At 41.0% G+C, this 22,752-nt stretch overlaps 2 protein-coding genes and 1 non-coding gene across 5 annotated transcripts in view; 2 read left to right on the forward strand and 1 right to left on the reverse strand.

The window, feature by feature from the left end:
- The first annotated feature begins 112 nt into the window (after positions 1–112).
- On the forward strand, positions 113–3,175 carry RPL30 (ribosomal protein L30). Its single transcript, XM_046642705.1, has 5 exons — positions 113–215; positions 319–371; positions 637–782; positions 2,222–2,352; positions 3,076–3,175. Exons 2-5 carry the CDS (start codon positions 351–353, stop codon positions 3,123–3,125), a joined length of 348 nt encoding a protein of 115 aa, XP_046498661.1. The 5' UTR covers positions 113–215; positions 319–350; the 3' UTR covers positions 3,126–3,175.
- On the forward strand, positions 2,777–2,908 carry LOC124228307 (small nucleolar RNA SNORA72). Its single transcript, XR_006885694.1, has one exon. It is a non-coding gene; the product is annotated as a small nucleolar RNA SNORA72 (small nucleolar RNA).
- A 4,294-nt stretch (positions 3,176–7,469) lies between the features above and the next one.
- Positions 7,470–22,752, reverse strand: part of MATN2 (matrilin 2) — a 138,712-nt gene continuing 123,429 nt past the window's right edge. For 2 of the 3 annotated variants that reach the window (XM_046642407.1, XM_046642405.1), the window contains 9 exons: positions 22,344–22,466; positions 20,953–21,075; positions 18,565–18,687; positions 14,305–14,718; positions 11,736–11,888; positions 10,440–10,511; positions 9,973–10,104; positions 9,498–9,596; positions 7,470–8,030 (listed from right to left, as the gene is read on the reverse strand). In XM_046642407.1, coding sequence (XP_046498363.1) covers positions 7,975–8,030; positions 9,498–9,596; positions 9,973–10,104; positions 10,440–10,511; positions 11,736–11,888; positions 14,305–14,718; positions 18,565–18,687; positions 20,953–21,075; positions 22,344–22,466 — 1,295 coding nt within the window. In that variant the 3' untranslated portion in view covers positions 7,470–7,974. The remainder of the gene's footprint in view (positions 8,031–9,497; positions 9,597–9,972; positions 10,105–10,439; positions 10,512–11,735; positions 11,889–14,304; positions 14,719–18,564; positions 18,688–20,952; positions 21,076–22,343; positions 22,467–22,752) is intronic. The other variant, XM_046642406.1, reaches the window with a different exon arrangement.

Raw genomic sequence — 22,752 nt, forward strand, 5'->3', positions numbered from 1 at the left:
AAGGCCGGCAGCCGGGCGAAGCGTTCACCGCAACCGCCACTCTAACTAGCGGTATCTATAGCAACCGGCAGCACAGCGCCCCTTCTTGCCCCGCCCCCTCCTCCTTCGATTTGCTTCCGCTTCCGGTCCTGGAGTCCCGGCTTTGCGGTGAAGAGCTTTGCATTGTGGGAGCTCTTTCCTTTCTCGCTCCCCGGCCATCTTGGCGGCTGCTCTTGGTGAGTGGGCTCCAGCACGCCGAGGTTTAGGCAGCGCAGGGAGCCCCGCGGGTTGTCGTTTGGAGCTCTGGGTCGTAAACTTCCTGTCCTCTGTATGTTCTAGGTTGGGGGCCGTCCCGCACCTAAGGCAGGAAGATGGTGGCCGCAAAGAAGACGGTGAGTGAAGCGGGCCAGGGCTGGAAGCCGATTCACGTGGAGAGATGAGTCTCGGCCGGGGCGGGCAGATCTGAGCACACCGGGGACACAGCGTGCCCACTGGCCATTGGAGGGTCTCGCAGGGAACCAAAGAGGCCCTCTTAAATGACTTGGGACCTTCGACATCGGAGGTTTATTAAGGGGCCCGGCTTCCAGAAAGCTGGACCCAGTTTTGAGCTGGTGACGAACAAGGCCTTCACATCCGTGTTAAATGTTTGCTTTGTAGAAAAAATCGTTGGAGTCGATCAACTCTAGGCTCCAACTGGTTATGAAAAGTGGAAAGTACGTGCTGGGGTACAAGCAGACTCTGAAAATGATCAGACAAGGCAAAGCGAAACTGGTCATCCTCGCCAACAACTGCCCAGCTTTGAGGTAATCCAAGGGATCTGAGTATGTGTCGCCCACTGCACGTTCTTCGTGAGCGAATATCCAGGAGTGTAAACTACATGCAATCTGGGTAGCAGAACTCGGTTTTATTTAAATTTGTTTTACAAGAGAAGGCTTTTAGAATGACTAATGGTTGCTATTGTGGTGGTTGGCTCTTGATCCCCTTCTCCCCACCGTGTTCTCTCCTTGTGAAGCGTATCCTTGGGGGAAGTGTATGGCAGAGAGGGTAAACCACAGAACGTCAAAGTTTGAGTATTTGTTATTGTGTGTATTTTGTGTTCTGCCTTTTTGGTCATTCTTTTAGCTTTGAAACGCTTTAAAAGTGCTTCATTGTATGAACTTATTTCAGTGTAGAAAAGCTAGATAAGAAAAGTTCAGGCTGGCCAATGGAGCTGCAGGCTATCATAGAATCACCTGGTTCATCCCTCTGTGTTAATTCTCTGGGCCAAAGTTTTTGCTTGACTCCCTGTTTGGAAATTGAACTCAGTTGGTGGTGTAAATAAGTTAAAGAAACTTGGATCTTGAAGAATTGTAAGCCATATAATCAGTCCCCTACCCGCATTGCTTTTCTCTGGTAATGCGTGACCTGCTCACAGCGTTTTGTATAGGGTGTCTGTTACTTAACTGTCAAAGCCTGATTGCTCTCTTCTCCATCCCATCCCGTTTTTTGGTCTTATTCCAAACCTTCTATGGCAGTGGTTCTCCAATGTGAATGTGCATACAATCACACGAGTCATCTTGCTAAAATGCTGGCTCTGATTTAATGCGTCTTGGATGGGACCTGAGATTTTGCATTTCTGACAAGTATCTTGTGAAACTACTGCTGTCTGTGGATCCACACTGAGCAGTGGCAAGGTTCTGTTAGGACTCCCTTCAAATTTGTAAAACCGTTAATATCTACCTACTCAACTGACACAGAAATGTTAACTCTGGGCTAAGTAATATCACTCCCCATCTAGGATTCAGCACCAGAGGGTGAAAATGGGTTACCTTTTAAAGATAACAGGGGTTTGCATCCTGGATCTTCCGCCTATACTGTGCCTCAATTTTTTCATTAAAAAGAATGGAGTACCTAATATTTTAGAGGTTGTCATGGCAGTTAAATAATGTAAACTGTCTAGCATGTAGTAAATATTAAGTAAATAATGCTTTTATTTTCACCCTTCCCTCTTTTCCGTTGAGCATAGATAAGTGTCTTAAATGTAGGTATTCAATGGATGTTTGCTGGTTGTCCCATCCCTTGTAAGGGATCCAAGGAAAGATAGTTTGTATTGGCTAATAGATATGATGATAATGTTTTTAAGAGTGGTGACTGGCTTAGTTACTGTTTGAAGGCCTCATCAACATAAAACTAAGAAGTAGTAACATTTCATCTGTCAGTCACTTGGTATGGCATTTATTTATTTGTCTTTTGGTTTCCAAAGGAAATCTGAAATAGAGTACTACGCCATGTTGGCCAAAACTGGTGTCCATCACTACAGTGGCAATAATATTGAATTGGGCACAGCATGTGGAAAATACTACAGAGTGTGCACACTGGCTATTATTGATCCAGGTATGCTTTTTAAATCCTAAGTTTTCTTCCTCTACAGTGTAATACAGGTATTGTTTGCTTTACAAATGTCTTTGGTTCCTGAGTTCACACGGTGAGAATTTGGATATGCAAGGGATTACCTGTAGTTTTATTTCACAAAGAATTGATAATGAATGTCAGTACACTATAATTGACTTTTCCTAAATGGTTCGTTAGTTTGAGATCACAGATTTTGTTTGATGAAGCACATAAGAAATGATGATTTACGACCTTGGTGAAGGTGAAATTATAAAAGGGGAGAACAATCAGGTGAAATAGTAGAAGGTAATCCTTACTGGCTGCCTGAGAACAGAGAGGTAAAACTAAGTTGAGAAGAAGTAGTGCCTACAAATACACGTACTGTTACGTTTTGAACTTGGGAATTTCTAATCAATTCGTAAGATGACTGCGAATATTCTCGCTGTTCTGATTCTGTAATGGTCAGGGCAGGCTAAGCATTCGCTATATTAAACACAGGCATGTGTCCCCAGACCTAGTTCTTTCCCTAGATCTGGTTCGATAAATGCTGGTGATAAACCACATCTGATTTGTCTGATGAGTCTCACTTGGGAAATGTCTGTAACTCCAGGTATCTTTGATCAATCTTAAGAAATGACAGCACAGCTAGTATAATAACTTTTGAAGATAACCACTGCTGATTTGATGATTAAATGAATTGTAAAATTATTGTGTTTTATTTTCTAGGTGATTCTGATATCATTAGAAGCATGCCAGAACAGACTGGTGAAAAGTAAATCATGCAAAATTTTTCTTTAATAAAACTGGCCAGAGCTTGTTTTAAAAACATTGTATCCATGTCACTTATTTTCTTTAGATCTTTTTGTTTCAGTACACTTTCCTGAAAATAGGGCTAGAGAGGATGAGGCAGCTAGATGTGGCAAGACTTTTGGGTTAAGAGCTATACATCCTAGTTTCTGTTTCCCGTTTTTGTAAGGGGAGTGCACTGAGTTCCTTTCCTGTACTAGATTTTTAAGAGACTTAATTTTCATAATTCAGTCTCAGGATATTGTTGGCATTTTATATTTGAAAATGCTTGACAGACAGCAAGATTCAATACCCAGAATTGGAATTTATAGTCCTGCTTAAATCTACCAAATCTGAGTAGCAAAGAGCATTAAATGAAATATGTTCCCCATAGCCAAAATTCTGTCACAAGCTGAGAGAAACTCTGTTGAACTTTGATGAAGTAGGATCTTTCCTAAGGGTGTGCAGTGGTTGTGGATAAGAAATTTACTTGGATAACTTCAGAATAATCCCACATGTTCAATGTGTTAAGTCCACAGTTGCCCAAAGTGTGCTTATAATTTTAGCCCTAAAAGATACTGTGAGGTGTGCTCACTGTTCATATTTTTTAATGAAACTGCATACCGCATCTGAGTATGTCCTGTGGAACCCTTTTCCCACATCTATTAATATCCTTTGGAACATTCAGAGGAATTAGTTCAGGGAAAAATAACTGATTTAGATACCTCTTGATTTAGAGAGTTGAATGGTCCTGGTAGGGTATACCCTACACAGTCTGTGCTGGGCTCTGAGGCTGCAGAAGCATGAGAAATGACAGTATTTTTTTAACTTTAGAATCAGTCACTTCGGATGGGCAGTTTTTGGTGGTAGATGAATGAGGTGTAGGAGATAAGGATGCTTTCGATAGCATTATCCAGTCAAGTGTGTATTGAACTTAAGAGTCAGAAGACTCTACTTACTTAATAAAAATAACCATGGGTGAGTCAAATCCCCAGTTTCACAGGTGAGGAATTTGTTTCTTTCAAGGAAACATTGTAGGATGTTAGTTTGTGTCTGCAGTTAATCTGAGGTAGTGGATATAATTTGGAGAGTAGCTATTATTAACTAGGGCGTTCTTACTGGTGGTGCAGTTACTCGCTATTTCTCAATATGAGAGCACAACTGGCATTTTTTGATGGGACAGTTATTTTGTTGTGGCAGGCTACATTTTCAAAGTAGTCTTTCCTCGTTGAGAGCCACAGGGTTAGATGAAAATTTGTAAATGTTGAAACTGGTGCGCCCAAGGTAGTTTAAATGTTGAAATTTATGCTTGCTAAGAATTGCTTGGTCAGACTACTGGTCTCTAATTCTGTTAGTCTGTTTCCATTGTTGAAAGTGTTTTCAGTCTTGGTTAAGGAAGTTTGTGTGCCTATTTTCCACTTAACTCAGTCAATTTCCCCTTCAAATTGACCTTTCAGCTATTTGGGTTATTTCTGGATGATTTTTCCCTCCAGGGACTAGTTCCAATTTAATTTCTTAAGGGCTGGTGATCTGAAGACTAGAATAATGTGAGTGCCAATGTACCATTTCTTTACAATGGGTTCTGTTGCATGACTTTGGCTGCAGGGGTTTTGGAATGATGGTTTTTAGAAAATTTATGATTTCTATGGCCTTCTAGGTGGTGATTATATGCTCTAAGATCTTTTGGCTTTTACCTTTTCTTTGTGTTTTTTGTGTGCTCACCATTGTTTTAGCAAGAAAGGAATTGAAAGTTCAGAGAAAATGAGTTTAAAGCTAGTAGATAGGAAATACACCTCACTTATTCTGGCCTGGGGCAGCTGTGATGAAGTGCCTTTAAAGTGCTGCCAGGATTGGAGAAAATGCAACTGGCCAAGAAGATCTGGGAATGTCCAAGCTGGCTCTCTTCTGATTTTAATGAAAGGTAATGTGTTTGTCTGGGAAGCTCTAGTATATAGGGCATTGCAAGAAATTCCAGCCAGTTGGACTTAACTGCATACCTATCCTGAGAGAGAGGACAGTCCCAAACAAGAGGTTAGACATTGTGGAGTGTGTTAATTGCAATGTGTGTGGTAGGTGGCAGGAGCAAAGGTGCATAGGGAAGAAATCAAACTTTAGGTTGGTTGTGAATGCAGTTAGTTGGGCCTTCTGGAAGATGGTTATTTGGTTCATGGAAAACAGTCCTTTTTGATCTGCTGTCTTGTAACTCTTATTTCTAGCTGCCCTTTAGACCTGCTGTATCTGCCTGCAGTGATGGCTGGTTTTTTTCCCTTTTCTTCCTTTTCCAGGCCTGCGCCAACATCCTCTCTTCTAGTCTAAATTGGGTGCCTCTGAGTTACCATAGAACATTTTTTATGGCATTAATCACATCTGTCTCTCACTAAACTTAAGGTCCTAGAGGGCAGAGACGCTTAACATTTTCAGCTTTACATCACTCATTATGTTACTGGCACATAAGTTCAAAAACCAGAGTAAATGACTTTTAGGCCTTAAACATTTACTTATTTCTCATTGATTGCTTGGGGCTTTCTAGTCCAGAATTTTATCTTCATCTTGTTGATAGTAGGTTTTGAACATCTTGTACATCTACCATTATTTAATTTACTACTTCCTGCCTGTTTGCTTCAAAAGATAGTTTAGGAGTGGAAATCTGCCAAAGTATGTACCTCATGTAAGGTAAGCAAAGAATCCATTCATTCACTTAATGTACACTTAAAGCACCATCTTTGTGTTAGATACTCTTCTCTTGGCTGCTGAAGAATAAAAATTAATATTAAGCATTTAAAATGTTAGACACTTTACTAAGTAGTGCATGTTGACTCATTTAATCCTCTTGACAACCCAATGAGCTAGTACAATTAGTCTCATTTTAAAGATGAGGAAATCAAGGCTTGGAAAGGTCACACAGTAAATGAAACTAGAATGCAAAACCCTTATACCTGAGATGTACACAGTTAGCAAAACGGAAAATGGAGAAATATTTCAAATTTTAGACAATCTTAAATATCTTGGGTTAATCTGTAAATTTGATGGATTGATTGGAGGCCTTTGCTTTCCATGAAGGCGTTTTCCTCCCCAAATTGGGGAAATTTGAAAACCCTGTGATTATATGTATTTAATAGCTTAAAAGAATGTTGCATTGGGATGGGGCACAGGCAGTCTTTAGAGCCACTAGGGGGAGCCAGGACTCAACAGAAGTGAAGTAGAATTGAGTTAACTAGAAGCTATGCCTGAACTATAATTACATCTTAAAAGGTAATGCCAACCCAAATTAGTGCTTCCTAATGAAAATGTGTTTTCAGGATCAAACAGATGACTCATATATAAACTGAAGGTTTAATACTTTCAATCACAACTTTTGTACTTGGAAAGAATCAGGATTTTCAAATGTGATTGCAGCCTTGGAAATGTTCTTCCCACTTGACCACGATGCCCTTTAGGAGGACATTCTGATGGAAATACTTATCTTGAAGTATTTAAACATAAGCTTATTCAACGTGTTTTGTTTTTGTAAAGTATCATTGGTCTCCAAAACAGCTCCCATGGGAAGGATGTCATTTTGGGTGTCTTCATTTCGTAAAGAAGCTGCCACCTGTAGCGTTTCTTGCTGCTGCAAGTGCCTTGAACTGCTGGTACACTTCAAGTCTCCTTTGACCCTGTTCCTATTCCTACTTCCTTATTTTCCCAGGAAACCACTTTGTGTATATCCTTCTAGAACATTTCTTGTACTTAAAATGTACATATTTATGTATTTTTGAACAACTAGTAATGTTTGTTTTTTTAAATAATTTACAGAAATGGTATGCTAAACATACTTTGCCATTGGTTTTTTAAATTCATCTTTTTGAGTTTTACCATGTATATATGTTGATTTAGTGCATTTCTTTTAAATGTTGTATAGTATTTCTGAAGGGTGGACTACGCCACAATTTATCATTTCCCCTTATGATGATTAGGTTACTTCTGATGTGTTACTGTTAGAAACTCCAGTAACATTCTTGTACAGGTCTTGAATGTATTTGCTAAAACCATCTAGTTAGATACCTGTAAATGCAGTTGCTAAGAGTACAGGGTTGTGTGCATTTTCAGTTTTACTAGGTATTGACTGATTATTCTCCAAAGAGACCACCCATTTGCATTCTTACTAGCAGTGTACAAGAGCCCCATATTTCCACATTGTTTCCAGCACTATAGTCAGACATACAAATTTTTGCCAAGCTGATTTAACGTGCATTTTCCGGATTGCTAGTGAGATTTGACATGTTTTTCATATGCATATTGGCCATTTCTCACGTATACATCCCTTGCATTTAAAGTTAAATGAATTTTACACAGAATACCATTCTCTGAAGTGAATTTTAATATTGTGTAAAAAAAATTCAACTTGTTACACAAGTACATATGTTCTATGATTTTATGCATAAATCCATATACATATATCAAGGTAAAGTCCAATACAAAAAAAAACAGCTTTTCCTATGGCCAGTGTTCTACAGAAGTAAGACTGTGCAAACTTTATTTTGTAGTCAAATGAGATTGCAACACTCTAAGGCAGGAAGAGGCAGAAGAAAAACATATCCACAGTATGTTACAGAATATCTTGCATAGTTTATTTGTTCTCATTTGGCAAACTCGTTTTAAGATTCTGAAGGATTTTTTTATTCTCAAATTTATACAAGTTAGTGTCTACCTTTTGCCTTTGTTGTATAGCAAACCAGCTTTCTCAGTTATGTTTTACTTTACAACCTTAAAGAATTTACAGCCTGAGCTTTGGGGCTCTGAACTGCTTTTGTTGTAATCCTTGATACAATGATGTACAAATACGTAAAGCATTTCGAGTCTTCATCTGTATCTCAAGCGATTTTCCAGGGCTTCCATTCTCTGTGTCATTTCTTCTAGTAAATCTCAAATTAAGGAAGAGGAGGAATCTGAATTGCCTATTTTTATCTACATTCAAATACAACTTGATTTATCTACATAAAAATTTGTCCTGAAAAATACAAGGCTTTGTGTTATTCCATTTCAGTTAAGAATTTTAAAATCCTCACTTGTAAGTTGATAGTAACTCATTTAACACATGCTTTCAAGACTATAAATCTTTTTCGGGTTAAAGACAAATAGCTCAGTTCGAATTCTTTTTTTAATTTTTAGTTCTACTCACACCCCTGTTGCTTGTAAACTAGTTTGCCATATCACACCTCTGGGAGCCAGAATTGATAATGTTGGAATGTGGTGAAGAGAAAACAAAAGGATTAGGCCTTGGAAAGTAAGATAGGAGGTCAGAAGAGAGAGGGGGAGTTTTCACCTATGATGCCAGATAGGCCAGCTTTGAAGCCTCTGCCCTATGTTCCTTTAGAGATAACTTCCTTAGTCTCTTGTAAATAGACCAGAAGTGGGCTGGGAAAGGGAGAGGGGAGGGGCATTAGAATAAGCATTTGTCTTTCTCCCTGTAAACTCCCTAATATCCTCCACTAGCCCCCTTGATGGCAGAATTAGAGGCCCAGATTCAAAATCTATATTAACCACTGCCAGATTATTTTACTCAGGGGAGCATATTTCTGCTTTCAGAAAAGGAAAGGCTGTATGCCGTTCCTTACATAAAGCCAATGGCACAGAAATAGTTCAGAATTAAGTCATTTCCCTTTAGATTAGTTGGTGCATGTTGAGAGATACCAGCCAGTTTGAGTAAGATTACTGTAATTTTAAGTTCAGAGCAGTTGGCAAGGGTGTTAAGTGTGTAAAAGCAGTGAATCCTCATTTCTCCATTATCTCAAAGCATTCCTTTTATTTGTATTATTCCAGTGAATCATTGGATCCTGCTGTTCTCTCAGTAGAATGTTTCATCTCAGAGTGCTGATATAAAAGATCTCTGCTGCCAAATAAACAAAAAGACCCACTGCAGCCCTCTAGAAACTCCACACTGACCAGATGTGGCTGTGATGTGGCTTGGGCCAGAGGAAAGGTTTGCAGTCTAGATGGAGTTTGAAACCTCTTCATTCTACAGCTTTCTTTGCCTATACATACTGTCCCTTTGATGCACTTCAGACCTAGTATATATCCTTCATTTCCTCCCAGCAGAGAGGGAGTTAACTGTTTTTTCTTTCGTTTGCATACTGACTGGCTGACTGCCTTATTGCTAAACCCTCTAGAACACAGATAGCAACTAAGTGCTTGACCCTTGCCACTAAGCTTGGCTTGCCCTTGGCTCTCAAACACCTATCAGGTATTTAAGAAAATCTTTCCTGGAGTTCACTATTCTTGACTTTATGGAAATGACTTCATTTGATTTATACCCACATATAGTATTTGTGAAGTTCTGATAATATCCTTTGCATTCCATACAGAAGCATAACAGAAAAGGATATAGCGCTGTGTTAATTTTCTTACTTCTTCATTTGCAAGGTTCTGGAACATCATAAGGTTTTCACATTTGCATTGATCGGGTTTTTCTTCCAAAGGACTTCCTGCAAAAGCAGATGGAAAGTGTTCACCTCTATAACTCACCAGACTTCCCAGACACATAATAATAGGACTGAATCAGCATATGGAGGAAACCATAATGAAAGAAATGTTCCACTTTTTCCATGCAGCCAGATCCAGTAAATACCAGGAAAGGGCTGTATATGCTTCCAAACTGGAAGTGGCCTTTATTGTGGTCTGGGGGAAGACTGTGCACTCAGTTTCTTCTAGTTTATTTTTTTTAGTTCTCGTTTTACTTAACTTCGCTTTTCCCCTATCCTATTTCCTACTTCCTCCTTTCTTTTCCCACTTTAAGCTGAGTTTGTTGGCAGGCAAACTTGTTGGCAAGTTACCTTTTAGTGATATTTTACTTGGAATTACCTGAAGATTTTGTTGAATGAAAAAGTTTTTGTGTAGATCGTGAAAGATTGTCTTCAAACAGATATTTGTGTTGCACTGCAAAATTAGAACAGGAAAGTAGGTCTTGGATATTTATGGTGACTGGCTCAGATTCTGTAAAGAGAAAGAAAACTGAAGTCAAACCTGTTTAACACGGTTGTGGTTATAAAACAGCCATCAGCTGTCAGAGTAAGGTACTTGGTATTTCTAGCATGGGAGACAGAGCTTTACTTTGGGACATACTGTGGTAAAAAGACTGTCAGCAGAGAGGCTATTACCAAATATGGTTTAAAGTGTAGAGTAAATGCTTCCAATCTGATTGAGGGGAAAAAAGCCATAGCTAACATGATTCAAATCTTACTTTTACTTCTTTACAACTTTTGTCTGGGGGGGAAGCATGGTAGAAGCATTCATGAAAGATTCTAAAAACACTGCTTTTTAAAATTTACCTGTTGGCTGGTGGACCCTCTTTGGCAGTTCCCCTGCTGGGGAATCCTGACTTCCATCAGAGTCTTCCAGAGCTGAGAGGAAAAACATGACCAAAAGGAGTGACAATTGTCTGTATGCATCATGTGTTCTCTAGGAAACTGGTCCCAGACCAATTCCTTACCTACCTGCTGTAACCCAGGGTGTTTTGGTTTTATTTCATAACAACACAAATTCAAAAAACAACTAGTTACCAAGATAATCCAAGACCACTCTAGGGCAGTTCTCTCTAGTAAGAGAAGTCTGGACCCCTAAAATGCATCTTAAGAATGCCCCCAAAAATATCATGTCAAGAAGGTAGGGTGGGGAGCCAGCCCTGATGGCCTAGTGGTTACAGTGTGGTGCTCACCGCTTTGGTGGCCCGGGTTTGTTTCCCAGTTGCAGAACCACACTACTTGTCTGTCAGTTGCCATGCTGTGGTGGTGGCTCACACAGATGAGAACAACCTACAACTAGGATATACAACCATGCACTGGAGCTTTGGGGAAGGAAAAAAAGGTAAGGTGGGAACAAAAGTTTGATTAAGTTTGACTTGAGGCATTTCAACTTGAATGAAACAGCCTAGAGGCAAAACATCATCTGTTCTCATTAGAAATCTGAAAGGCCTTCCTTTCTTGGTTCCCCTTCACCTCCTTGATCTTTCCTTCAGAGGAGTAAGACACATCACTTAGACTGGGATTTTATTGGTGACTGAAGCTGGGACATGAGTAAAAGGGAAAATAGATAGAACTGCTCTATGTTAGCATACCTGGCACAATGAGTGAATTGGAGAAAAGCATAGAGAGCTCTTGGACATAAGAAAATCTGAATGGTAAAGGGCAGTCTAATATTCTGTAAATAGAAGTGGTCCATGCAGGAAGGCATTTGTTAAATAGTCAACAGTGGGCTTGAAAGGACTACCATCCTTTTCCACTCCAATCCCAGGCACATCCTGAAATTGCGCATCAGCTCTCCTGATATATATAATGGTTGTTTCTTGTTAAATGATCATTTTTAGAGGGTCTTTGTGAGGATTAAGTATTCTGGTGTGTCAAAACACTGCTCGACACGGAGCGAATGCTCAAACAGTGTTTGCTGTTACTTTTGTCTTCTCTCTCCCCTGTTCCATTTTTTGTGCTTAGTGTTTCCAGGCATCACTGGCCCTGCACACCAGGTAGGCACTTTTTTGAGCACTTTGAAGGAATGGGTTGAGAATTTCTCATTCAAGGGTTTGTGCTGCCCTGTTTGCTAAGATCTCTCCTAGAGGTAAGTTATAGTACCTTCACATATGCCTTTCTTTAGTTTTTCATTGATCTCCCCCATTGTGCTGAAGTCTTCTGCATAGAAGAGATGCTTGTCTGTGGGCTCAGAGGCAATCTCTTGTAGTTCTTCCTCAATGGCTTTTCCTACCCCGACGGCATACATAGTTATACCTAAGGTGCAGAGCAAATTAAGAGCAAGATAGTTAGAGTTGTGTTCCCAGGGTCTGGAAGTTGTGTGTACTGCACCCAAAGCCAGCTAGATATTAAGTGGTGTGATTTGAGCGGTCCATGTCAACCTCCCTTTATTTTTCCACCATTTTATTTTGGCTCTATGAACAAAAGAGAGGCATCCAAGAGAAAGGAAGGTGAGGCATCTAGGAGAGGTTGGCAAGCTAGACCACCAACCTCTTGTTCAGCTCTGGGTAAGGTCATTTAATAAATCTTCAACGTTTCCCTGAATTAGCCTTGTGGATAAAGTAGAAGAGAGCACTATCTTTTTGGCTTACAAATGGGAATCTCTTCTGGGAAAATTCTAAGCAGCAGGTCAATTTATGACCTTATAACCTGGTTTCTACCTCTCAAAGGTACAGGGTAGGAAGTTTAAGTGACCTGGGGCCAAGTGCAGCTGCATTCTGTCCACTCCTCTTGGGAGGACAAAGCCTTGTGAGGAGGTGCTAAGCTGAAAAGGAGAATCTGCAGACCACTGGAATCCCAAAGTCAGAACAAACCCAGGTATCAACCTTAGATTTCAAAGGGGATATGAGATTGCTCCAAAAGCTTTTCTATACAAAATTAATCCTTAGACTCCCTTCTCCCATATACTCTTCATTTGAAAGTAAAACACAATAAGAACTTAAGTTCTGCTTGGTTTTCAACATTTTTCAGCACTGATATCTTATTCTGGGTAATTTATTACAGTAGATTTTGTTTTTAAATACACATAAAAACAGCTCTTCAAACCAAGGAGCAAGAGTTATGCCTTGTTCTAAGTATGGAAAGTCAGTAGCCAAGTTCAGCATGTTTGTCTGGGAGCCCAGTGACTTGATGCACAACTTCCAAAAAAGGATAACTACTATTTTAAGATTGTGTTAGCTATGCATAGGAGTAATTACATTCATTAGGGGATGTCACTTCAGATAAATCTTGTTGATCAAAGAACCAAATAAACATCTATTTCTCCTACCACCTACCTTTGGGTGACTGGTGGAAATTCGAGTGGGGGAAAGAGTAGGGTAGATTAGTCTTAGTGAGACAAAAGGGCTAACCACTGTCTTTGGAGACAAGATGCTTTCCCCAAGACATTTTAAGAATGCAGTCTTTAGGGGCCCATGGGTTTGACATGAGCTCTAGCAAGCTAGTCTAGAAGCAGAGGAACTGTGCGTGAGCAGCCAGTTTCACAATCCACCCAGATGATTCAGGGCAGGACCGCTTTTGTGGCTACTACTCTACTGGGCTAGGAAAATGGAGTGAATAGTGAGGTAAGCAATATCAATAAAATGGCCTCCTTCACAAAGAGAGTGATTGATTGAATGTTGCTGTGAACCAGCCTTTCTGTGGGGAGGAATGGAATTCACTAAAGGAATTGCTAGCACTTTCACTTCTGTGTTCATTCACTCAGCAAGTATTAGTCACACATATACTGCATGCCAGGCCTGATCCAGGCACTGGGTCCATAAAGTCTTGAATGAAGCCCCTGGTGTGCAAATTCCGTTTTTCCCCTTAGAGGACCTGTGACAGCAGGGGGCCCTCAACAAGTTCTTAAAGAAAGTGGCTTTCAAGCCAACTGCTTCACAGCCTCAAGTTTTCTTATCACCCCAAGGAATCCAGACACTTCACTTTAAGCTGTCTCTACCAGTCATCCTAGGTTTTGGGTTTCCTTTTCCAAGGGCCACACTCCTCTGCCACACTGCACATATATACACAACTAAAGGAAACTCAGGTCCCTCCGTGCATTATACATGGGGTCAGAAAAACCACAGAGAAGAGGCTGAGCTTTACCGAGAAACAAGAGTTATAGAGTCAATCTATTCCAATATTTTGATTATCTCAAAAGCTAAATTTGCCTCCTTGAAACATAGGAATATTCACTATCGTGAGGCTATTGCACTTTGAGAATGTTCAACTGAAGCACTGGTTTAAAAAAAAAAAGGTCTCAGTAAAAGTTCCTCCCACAAGGAATCTATTTTTACCCAACCCTTCAGGTGATTCTAAAGCGACCAGACAGTGTTTGGGAACTGTTTTGTATTTATCTGTGGTTAAAACAGACTGTGCGAGGTTGGTTGATTGTCTCCCCTGAGGTCACACACTGGCTAGTAAATCGTGGTAGATGATTACTCAAGTGTGGTCTGTGTGTAGACTAACTGCCCAGTCAGCAGTCGGCCTTTCACATCCTTCCTGAGTCCTTTAACTCCTGTGGGGTCCCTTTAAGGCCTCTAGATGACAGTTTAGTAAAGGTGTATAACAGCAGTTGACAGGAAGCCTTTCTGTACGCTCAAAGAATCTCACCCCTATGGCAGCTGTGACCACTGAGTGAGTTTAAGAAACCTGAACTGTGAGTGGTGTAAACCACACCTCCATCGCATATTACCATTGGCCTTGGCTTTACTGGCCCACTCGGAGACGTCATCCTGAGCCCGTCCGTCTGTGAACACGATGGCCACTCTGGGCACCCGTGCGGAGAGAGGCCTGGCTCCTTCTACTTGGGTAAAACTTCTCTCAAACATGTGTTTCAGGGCCAGGCCAGTCATAGAGCCCTTGCCCATGTATTTCATGTGGGCCACAGCTTTGTTCATGTCTTTGGCGGAGCCGAAGTTTCTCAGGGTAAATTCTGTGCGGACCTGCGTGGAATACTGGAGCAGCCCCACTCTCGCGGCTTTGGGGGAAATCGCCAAGGAATCTATGATTCCAGTGACAAACTGCTTTACAATCTCAAAATTCTCTTCTCCAAGGCTCTTGGATCCATCGATCACAAAGACCAGGTCAATTGGGCCTTCAGTGCATCCTACAGGAACAAAGGAATGTTGAGATAGTTAAATGATAAATGTCATTTATGCACAAGAGTAGAAGACGACTATGCTCCAACTGGGGGCATAACTACTTTGGAGAACCACCTTTGTTCTTTAGATAATACACAGGGCAGATTGAAGTGTTGGGAGAGTAACGAGCAACCATAATTTTCACATTTGCCTTTATATGTGGCTTGTTAAATTGATAAAAATAGTATTTTTCACAAGCAAAAACACACAGCAGAGGTACGAATTGGAAACCAGGTCAGACTGTACTCTGGGTCACTGACAGCCAGGTCTGGGAGGGACTGTGTGTAGACTAGGCTGAAGGGTCTGAGCACCCAAAAGAGTCCTCTAACTTTACTCCAGGAGAGTGACATCACCCCAGTGCTGCATTCCAACAGACGATAGAGAAGGAAGTTCTTAAAGTTCAGCTCAGCCGTCACTTCTTCCAGGGAGCTTTCCTAGGAACCCAGCTTGTATGAGTTACTCTCTGTGTACTCCTAAGTTATTCTAGTAATTTAGCTACACTACTAATTTAGTCAACAAAAATTTGTTTATTGAGCACCTTCTTTGTGCAAGGCAGCAGACGCAGCAGGATGCAACAGTGACCAAAGCAGAATCCCTGACACTACTCTATGGAGTCCTCCACACTGTACGCCAGCTATCTGATCGTGTCAGTCTCCTCCTCTGGTCTGCAGTTCCTCCTCAGCAAGGACCAAGTCCTATTCATTTCTGTACCCCCACTACCTGGCACACAGTAGGTGTTCAATAAATGCTGGTTGACAGAATAAATGAAGGAGGTGGTGTCCACTGGGTAGCATATTATTAAAGCTCAAAAATGAATTATCACTGTGAATAATTATCTACATGGAAGCTTTTCAGGCAACTCAGATGGTTGACAGTAAAAGCTTTATGCAAATACTTAAGTAATCTGGGTGTGGAGAGATTTTTTGTTATTTAGGGCTGCATAAGAAAAACTGACAGATCCCAAATGGATGATCTCATTCCAAACAGTCTACAGTATGCAGTATAGCATCCTCTTTCACATATCAAGCAGCTGTCTAATCTTTGAAAGTGACGCACAATATAAGTAAAGACACACACAAGCAAAATTATTTCAATGCCTGGCCTGAATAACATGCTGATGTGTGTGTGTGTGTGTGTGTGTGTCTGTGTGTGTGTGTTAAGGGGCTGGGTTCTTCTCTTTCTCCATTAAGTGCTTGTCCTCATTACTCAACCTATTGATCCTACATTAGTGAAAGAGGAAAAGGCCAATTCAGAGCTTCATTTACATTCACAGCCTGTTCTTGAATCAACCAAAAAGACTCTCAGGTGGTGTGCACAAGGCTCTCCAGCAGATTTCAGAAATGCTGGAATAATTTTTCAGCAGTGAGTCTGTTTTCTCTTCCCCATTCACTCTTTTCTTACAGAACAAAACCAGCACTTGCAGCATCCCTGCACAGAGGGGCACAGAAGACTTCTCCAGGAAACAAGACAGCTAGGTAGAGTGGAAGAAGACCAGGGCAAGAAGTGCCAGACTTTTTTTTCTTGGTGGGGAAGATTCACCCTGAGCTAACATTGTTGCCCATTTTCCCTCTTTTTTTTTTTTTTTTTGCTTGAGGCAGATTAGCCCTGAGCTAACATCTGTGCCAATCTTCCCCTACTTTGTATATAGGATGCCTCCACACCATGGCTGATGAGTGGAGTAGGTCTGCACCCAGGATCTGAACCCACGAACCTGAGCCACCAAAGCAGAGCATGTGGAGCTTTAACCACTCAGCCATGGGCTGGCCCCAAGAAGTGCCAGACTTTTGCTTTCAGACTCAGGAAGAACGACAGACCCCCTTGCTGGCTACTTGTTTGCAGGAGGGTCACTCCAACTTTGCTTGGGCATTTTCTTTTGGTAGTTGAATCAATGAGACTGGAATGGAGCTGTGATTTGCTTTCAGAACTTAATTTTCACAAAGTTCCGGAATCTCAGGATCAGACAAGGCCTTTAAAGGTCATCTAGTGTAGGCCTCCTATTGCTTACACCTTTCCAACATCCCCACCAGTACCATTCAGGCTGGGCCTGAACACCTCTCCTGCTGAGGAACTCCTCACCTCACCCCTGAAGCCCCAGCTTTGGACAGCTCTGCTGTGGATGATTACAATAGCTGTCATCTGTCAAACCACTAACAAAAATGTCAAGCTGAGGGTGCTGGCACTGGGCTAAGCACCTTTAAATACACGATCTCATTTACAACAATTCTGTGAGATAGTATCCTCATGTTATAGATGAAGAAACTGAGCCTCAAGAGAAGTTAAATGATTTCTCTAAGGTCACCCAAGTGTAGGAATAGGGGTTCAAATCTAGGTCTGTCTGACCCAAAGCTCATGATCTTAACTGATCAATCACACAGCTTCCCTGAGAGAAAGTGTCTTTGTCCTCCGACTAAGCTGTAGCTTCTCCCCCATGGCCTGCCTTTCCCTTATGGGGAGAGGTCATATAAATCATGAATGAAGTGACTGTCACTTTGGTATCTGAATGGTAGCTCAAGTCTTTTTTTCTACAAAGATCCTCAGTTTCTTACTTTACATTTCACTTGACATTGTACTTCCTCATCATGATGCTTTCTAAATCTTGTTTGTCTCTACCCTTTTTCTTTAAAAATTGTTTTTAATAACACATGCAGATGGAACAAAGTTCAAATATTACAAAGGGGCTGTGTGTGTGTATCTCTATCTGTATCGAGGGAGAATGTATGTTGGAGCCTTTTGCAGAATACAGCAATGGTAGCATACTATGAAAACCATTCAGCACCCTGCTTTTTTCACCTAAAATATCTTGGGTATACATCTCGAGCTGCTTCATTCTTTGTAACAGCTGGATAGTATTCTATCATATAGTGGCACCATAATTTATCTAACCAGCCTCTTATGGGTGGACATTTACCTTGTTTTCAATTTTTTGCTGCAACAAATAATGCTGCACAAAATATCCTTGTATATATATATGCACTTATTGGTAGGATGAACTCCTAGAAGTGGAATTCCCTTTAAAATATTGCCAAATTGCCCTCCTAAAGGTTGTACCAATTCAGACACCTAGTAACAAATTTATCATTAACTATTACAATGTACCTTTGCCAACATAAGGAATCATCAGACTTTTTGATCTCTGATAACAGATAAAAAAATGTAGGGGCCAGCCCAGTGGCAAAGTGGTTAGGTCCACGTGTTCTGCTTCAGTGGCCTGGGGTTTGTGGGTTTGGATCCTGGGCATGGACCTACACCCTGCTTGTCAAGCCATTCTGTGGCAGCTTCCTACATACAAAATAGAGGAAGACTGGCACAGATGTTAGCCCAGAGGTAATCTTCCTCACCAAAAAAAAAAAAAGTATCGTAGCATTAATCTCTTACTATATATTTTCCCTTTTTTTCTTTTATGGCTTTTATGTTTCATGTCATGTTTAGAAAAGTCTTTTCTACTCTGAGATTATAAAGTAATTCTCTCAAGAGTCTTTGATTCATCTCTCTCTTCCTAAAGTGCAATGCCAAAAACTGAATGTAATTCTCCAGCACAGAACAGAGCACAAGTCTTACTTCCCTCATTTGAGATATTCTTATTCAGCTAAGGTTACTCTAGCCTTTTGCTGATAGTGAACTTACTGTCAACTAAAACCAAAAGTTTTTTCACAAGCGTTGCAGTTAAGCTCTCTCTTCCCTATTTGTATTTATATATACACATTTATATTTATGGTAGAAGCAGAGGGGAGGTCTTTGTTTCCCGAAAACACTCCAGAAAGCAATTGCTCCCAAGGCGAGTTAAAGCAGAAAGCCAGGTTTCCATCACTTACTCTTGCACCGTCTTCCATCCTCAGCTAGAATAAATCCCTCTGAGCATTTGCAGATGTAGGAACTGCCACGATTAACACAAATGTGTTCGCAGCCGTGGTGGGTCGATTTGCAGACATCTTTCCCTGAGGAAAATGTAGGGAGTTGAGCAACCACATCAGTGTAGAAATGAACTGGATTGAACAGTCATGTCAGGACAGTTCACGGAAGCAATCCATTTTTTAAAAATCCATCTCTGTTCAAACCTCCTTTTAACATCTTCTTTTCAGTCTAATATTCAGGATAGGGCACAGTAAGAGAAAAGCTCTTCTCAGAAAGCTCTAGCTCCCACAAGCCTGAATGGTAAGACAGGTGACTGGGTGTCCTAGATTTACTATTAATTTTTAGAAGTGTTCAATGTGCTTTGGGTTTTGACCTTCCCAAGCTACTGATTTTTCCCCATGGACATCCCAAATACGCCAGTTTTAATTGTCTGATGAACGTTTCTCATGTGTGAGGTGCTTCAAACTCTTCAAAGTAGTTACAGCACTTTAATCTGCATAACATCCTGTGAGAAGAGGAAGGCAGGGATAATTGGACCCAATATATAAATGAAGAAACTCAGCAAGTTCCACAGAGTTGCCAAGGTCATGCAGCAAGCTGATGACACAGCTGAGGTGTGATGTCTCCTGAGACCCCTCCTCCATGGCATGAAAGCCTACAGTTCTTTTCTCTCATTAGCTCCCTAAACGAAGCAGCTTCCTACAAAATTGGAATGGGTGTACTGGAGATCCCTCTAGGAAGTGCAAATGGTGGGATTTGATTTAGTCATCAGATTCCAGAGGTAGAAGGCATGGCTTGTGTACAATAGCTCGATTTATTGAGCGATAAATCTGCTGAATGAATAAATGGCGTGTGTGTGTATGCTCGCATTTACAGAAATAAAAGCATGAACAAATGACTCAGGCAGACTAAATGGGCAGAACTGCAGACATGGCCTCCACAGAAGGGACACCATAGTCTGAAGGCAAAATGCCGACTGTGCAGGGAGCCCTGCAGAGCTAGGCCAGGGTCCCATGAGCAGCTCAGGAGTCAGCTGTTCCAACAGAACTTCTCACTAAAGGTAGGAGCCCCTTTCCTGGCGGAAGAATGAAGACAGTGAATTCCACCCAACCCAGCTTTGTTGACATGTGGAGGGCCCCCACTTATCTCAAAGGAGTCTCTGAGGAAATTCCCCAAAATCAACCTCAAAAACAAATGAATTTATTTTGTCTTAACTAAAAAAGGGCCATCCTGCCCACTGGGGCAAAATCTTGCAAAGCAAGTAGACAGTGTCATACTGCCCAAAAGTAGAGATTAACAGCTCAAATTTTACAGTGGAGGAAAATTCCTGCCCTGTACTCTTCTAATGCCCACCTCACTGAGCTCGTGTGTCCGCGACTCTCTCTTCCTCTGGGTACTGTGATGGTTAATTTTTTGTGTCCCCTTGGCTAGGCTATGCTGCCCAGTTGTCTAGTTAAACAGCAGTCTAGATGTTGCTGTGAACGTATTTTTTAGGTGAGATTAACATTTAAATAAGTAGACTTTGAGTAAAGCAGATTATCCTCCATAATGTTGGTGGGCCTCATCCAATCACTTGAAGGCTTTAAGAGAAAAAAATGCTGAATTCCCCCAAAGAAGAGAGAATTCTGCTTCCAGACTGCCTTTGAATTAGAGCTGCAACACCAGCTCTTCCCTGGGTCTCCAGCCTGCTGGCCTACCCTGTGGATATCAGACTGCCAACCCCAATAATCATTCTCTCCCTTCACCTCCCCCCGTATACACACACATATATGTACACACACATATACGCATACATTTACACACACACACATACACACGCACATTCTATTGATTCTGTTTCTCGGAAGAACCCTAATACAGCTTCTAAGTAAACTCTCAGAATCTATCCTGAGTGACCTATAGAAGCAAATGACAGAGGGAATGGATAAATAAAACCCACAGAAACTCCTTCAGCCCCTTTCCCACCCTCTACCCTTACTTATCAGGTCTTCCAAGAAGAAAGAGCACTATAATTATCTTTTGATCCTCATGGTGATTGCTGGCAGAGATTTAATTCAGTTCAATGACTGTACTAGGCTCTGACATCCACACAACTACTGTGGAGAGGGCTAGCAGCCGAGAGAAAAAGAAAAGGAGCAAAGAGCCTGACAACTCAGGACCTTGACTGAGAAATTCCTAAGAACGAAGGGTCTCCCATACTGATCACTACCAAACACTTCAGAGTGCCCAGGGCAGGAACTTAGAATTGTGACATTGGTTGCACAGGAAGATTTTAAGATTCAATGAAGTTATGTAACCGTCCGAGTCGCACAGATGGAAGAGTTCATCTCTACCTTGAGCCTACTTACTTCTGCAGCGCTTCCCATCCTCGGCGAGCCGGAATCCCTCCAAGCACTTGCAGATGTACGAATCGTCACTGTTCACACAAATGTGCTCACAGCCATGGTCTACTGCTTGGCAGACATCTTCCCCTGGGGACAGCAGAGCAAGTTAAAACAATTTCATCAACATCAATTTTCCCTGGGCTTCACGTCAGGGAATCCATCCATCTCAGCCACTGGACTCCAGAGCCACTGGAGCTCAGCGATCCACAGGGAGGAAGGTGAAATCGAGGATGAAGTTCAGCTGTTCTAATTTGGGCTAACCCTTCAAACTTCCTATCATCACCGTCATCAGCCACCAGCACCTACTTCAGTGTCTCATAAAAATGCAGTCCATCGTGAGCTTTCTGTGGATATAGTTTCTGATATCAGAAAGGAAACACTGTTGGGATAATTACTTTGAGAATTAAACCTCAATTTAGATTAGTGGCACTGAAATCTAATTTTGGCTTTGTCCCTGACATATTATATGACTTGGGAGAATCACTTAACCTCTTGGAGCCTTACCTTTCCTGTCTGAAAAATGAGAGTAATAATTCCAGTTACCCATATTTTCTTCAAATGTGTCACCATGAGTTGTTTTTTTATAAAGTGCTTTGAGAACCTTGACAAAAAGATGACTGATAGGGACAGAAATCATTTGCTCAGGGCTACATACGCTTCTTTGCTTATACAGAGATGTGTCTTGGCCCCATCTAAGAGGCTTTGCTTTCTGAGATGTAAGAAGGGCTTCATCATAAGGGGGTCTCCAAGAGGGATTTGTGCTACCAGAAACAAATCCTGTTAAAGATAAATAAACAGAGGCTCAGAGAAGTTAAGCAACTTGCCTAGCTAATGAATGGCAGAGCTAGAAGTTGATAGAATCCTGGATTTCAGACTGGACGTCTTTCTACTAGGGCATCCTGCAAAACCAGTTTCTATATTACAGGGCATAAATGAGTAACTTCAGTGGTTAGCTCTGGCACTGATTTTTTTTGTTTGTCCATTTGTATGTTGGTTTTTTTCTCTTTTTCTAGATTTTATCTTTTAGGACAGTTTTAGATTTACAGAAAATTGAGTAGATAGTACAGAGAGTTCCTATAAACCCCCATACCCAGTTTCCCTATAACATCTTACATTGGTGTGATAATTTGTTACAATTAATGGACCAATACTGATACGTTATCACCAACTAAAGTCCATAGTTCTTTTCCATTTCCTTAGTTTTTGCTGAATGTTGTTTTTCTGATCCAGGATCCCACCCAAGACCCCACATTACATTTAGTGGTCATGTGGCATTGGCTTCTGAGAGTGACCGATTCACACAAAGAATGGGGTGGTAGATTTCATGCAGAGGTCAGACTCCAGTAAAAACTTACTTCTGCAGGTTTTCCCATCTTCACGGAGTATGTACCCTTCAAAGCACTGGCACACAAAAGAGTCTTCACTGCTTACACATGAATGTTCACAACCATGGTCCCCCAAAGCACAAGAATCCAATTCTGAGAATCCAATTAGAATTGGAGAGACAGAAGAAGGAAATGATTTATACATTAGTGACTTATTCAATCTTAAAAGATATTTCAGACACCTTAAAGTGGCCTCTTATCCCACAATGGACATTTCAAAATAGAAAGCATATCTATGAGCAAAAATTCTTAATATATAAAGAGCACATAAAACAAGATCATCATCTCCATAGGACAAAATGAACAAAAGACACAAAAAGACAGTTTACAAAAGGAGAAATATAAATGGCCTGTAAATGTTAGACAATAAGTTCAATTT

This window comes from Equus quagga, chromosome 16 (genome assembly GCF_021613505.1).
Source record: "Equus quagga isolate Etosha38 chromosome 16, UCLA_HA_Equagga_1.0, whole genome shotgun sequence".
Taxonomy (NCBI): Eukaryota; Metazoa; Chordata; class Mammalia; order Perissodactyla; family Equidae; genus Equus; species Equus quagga.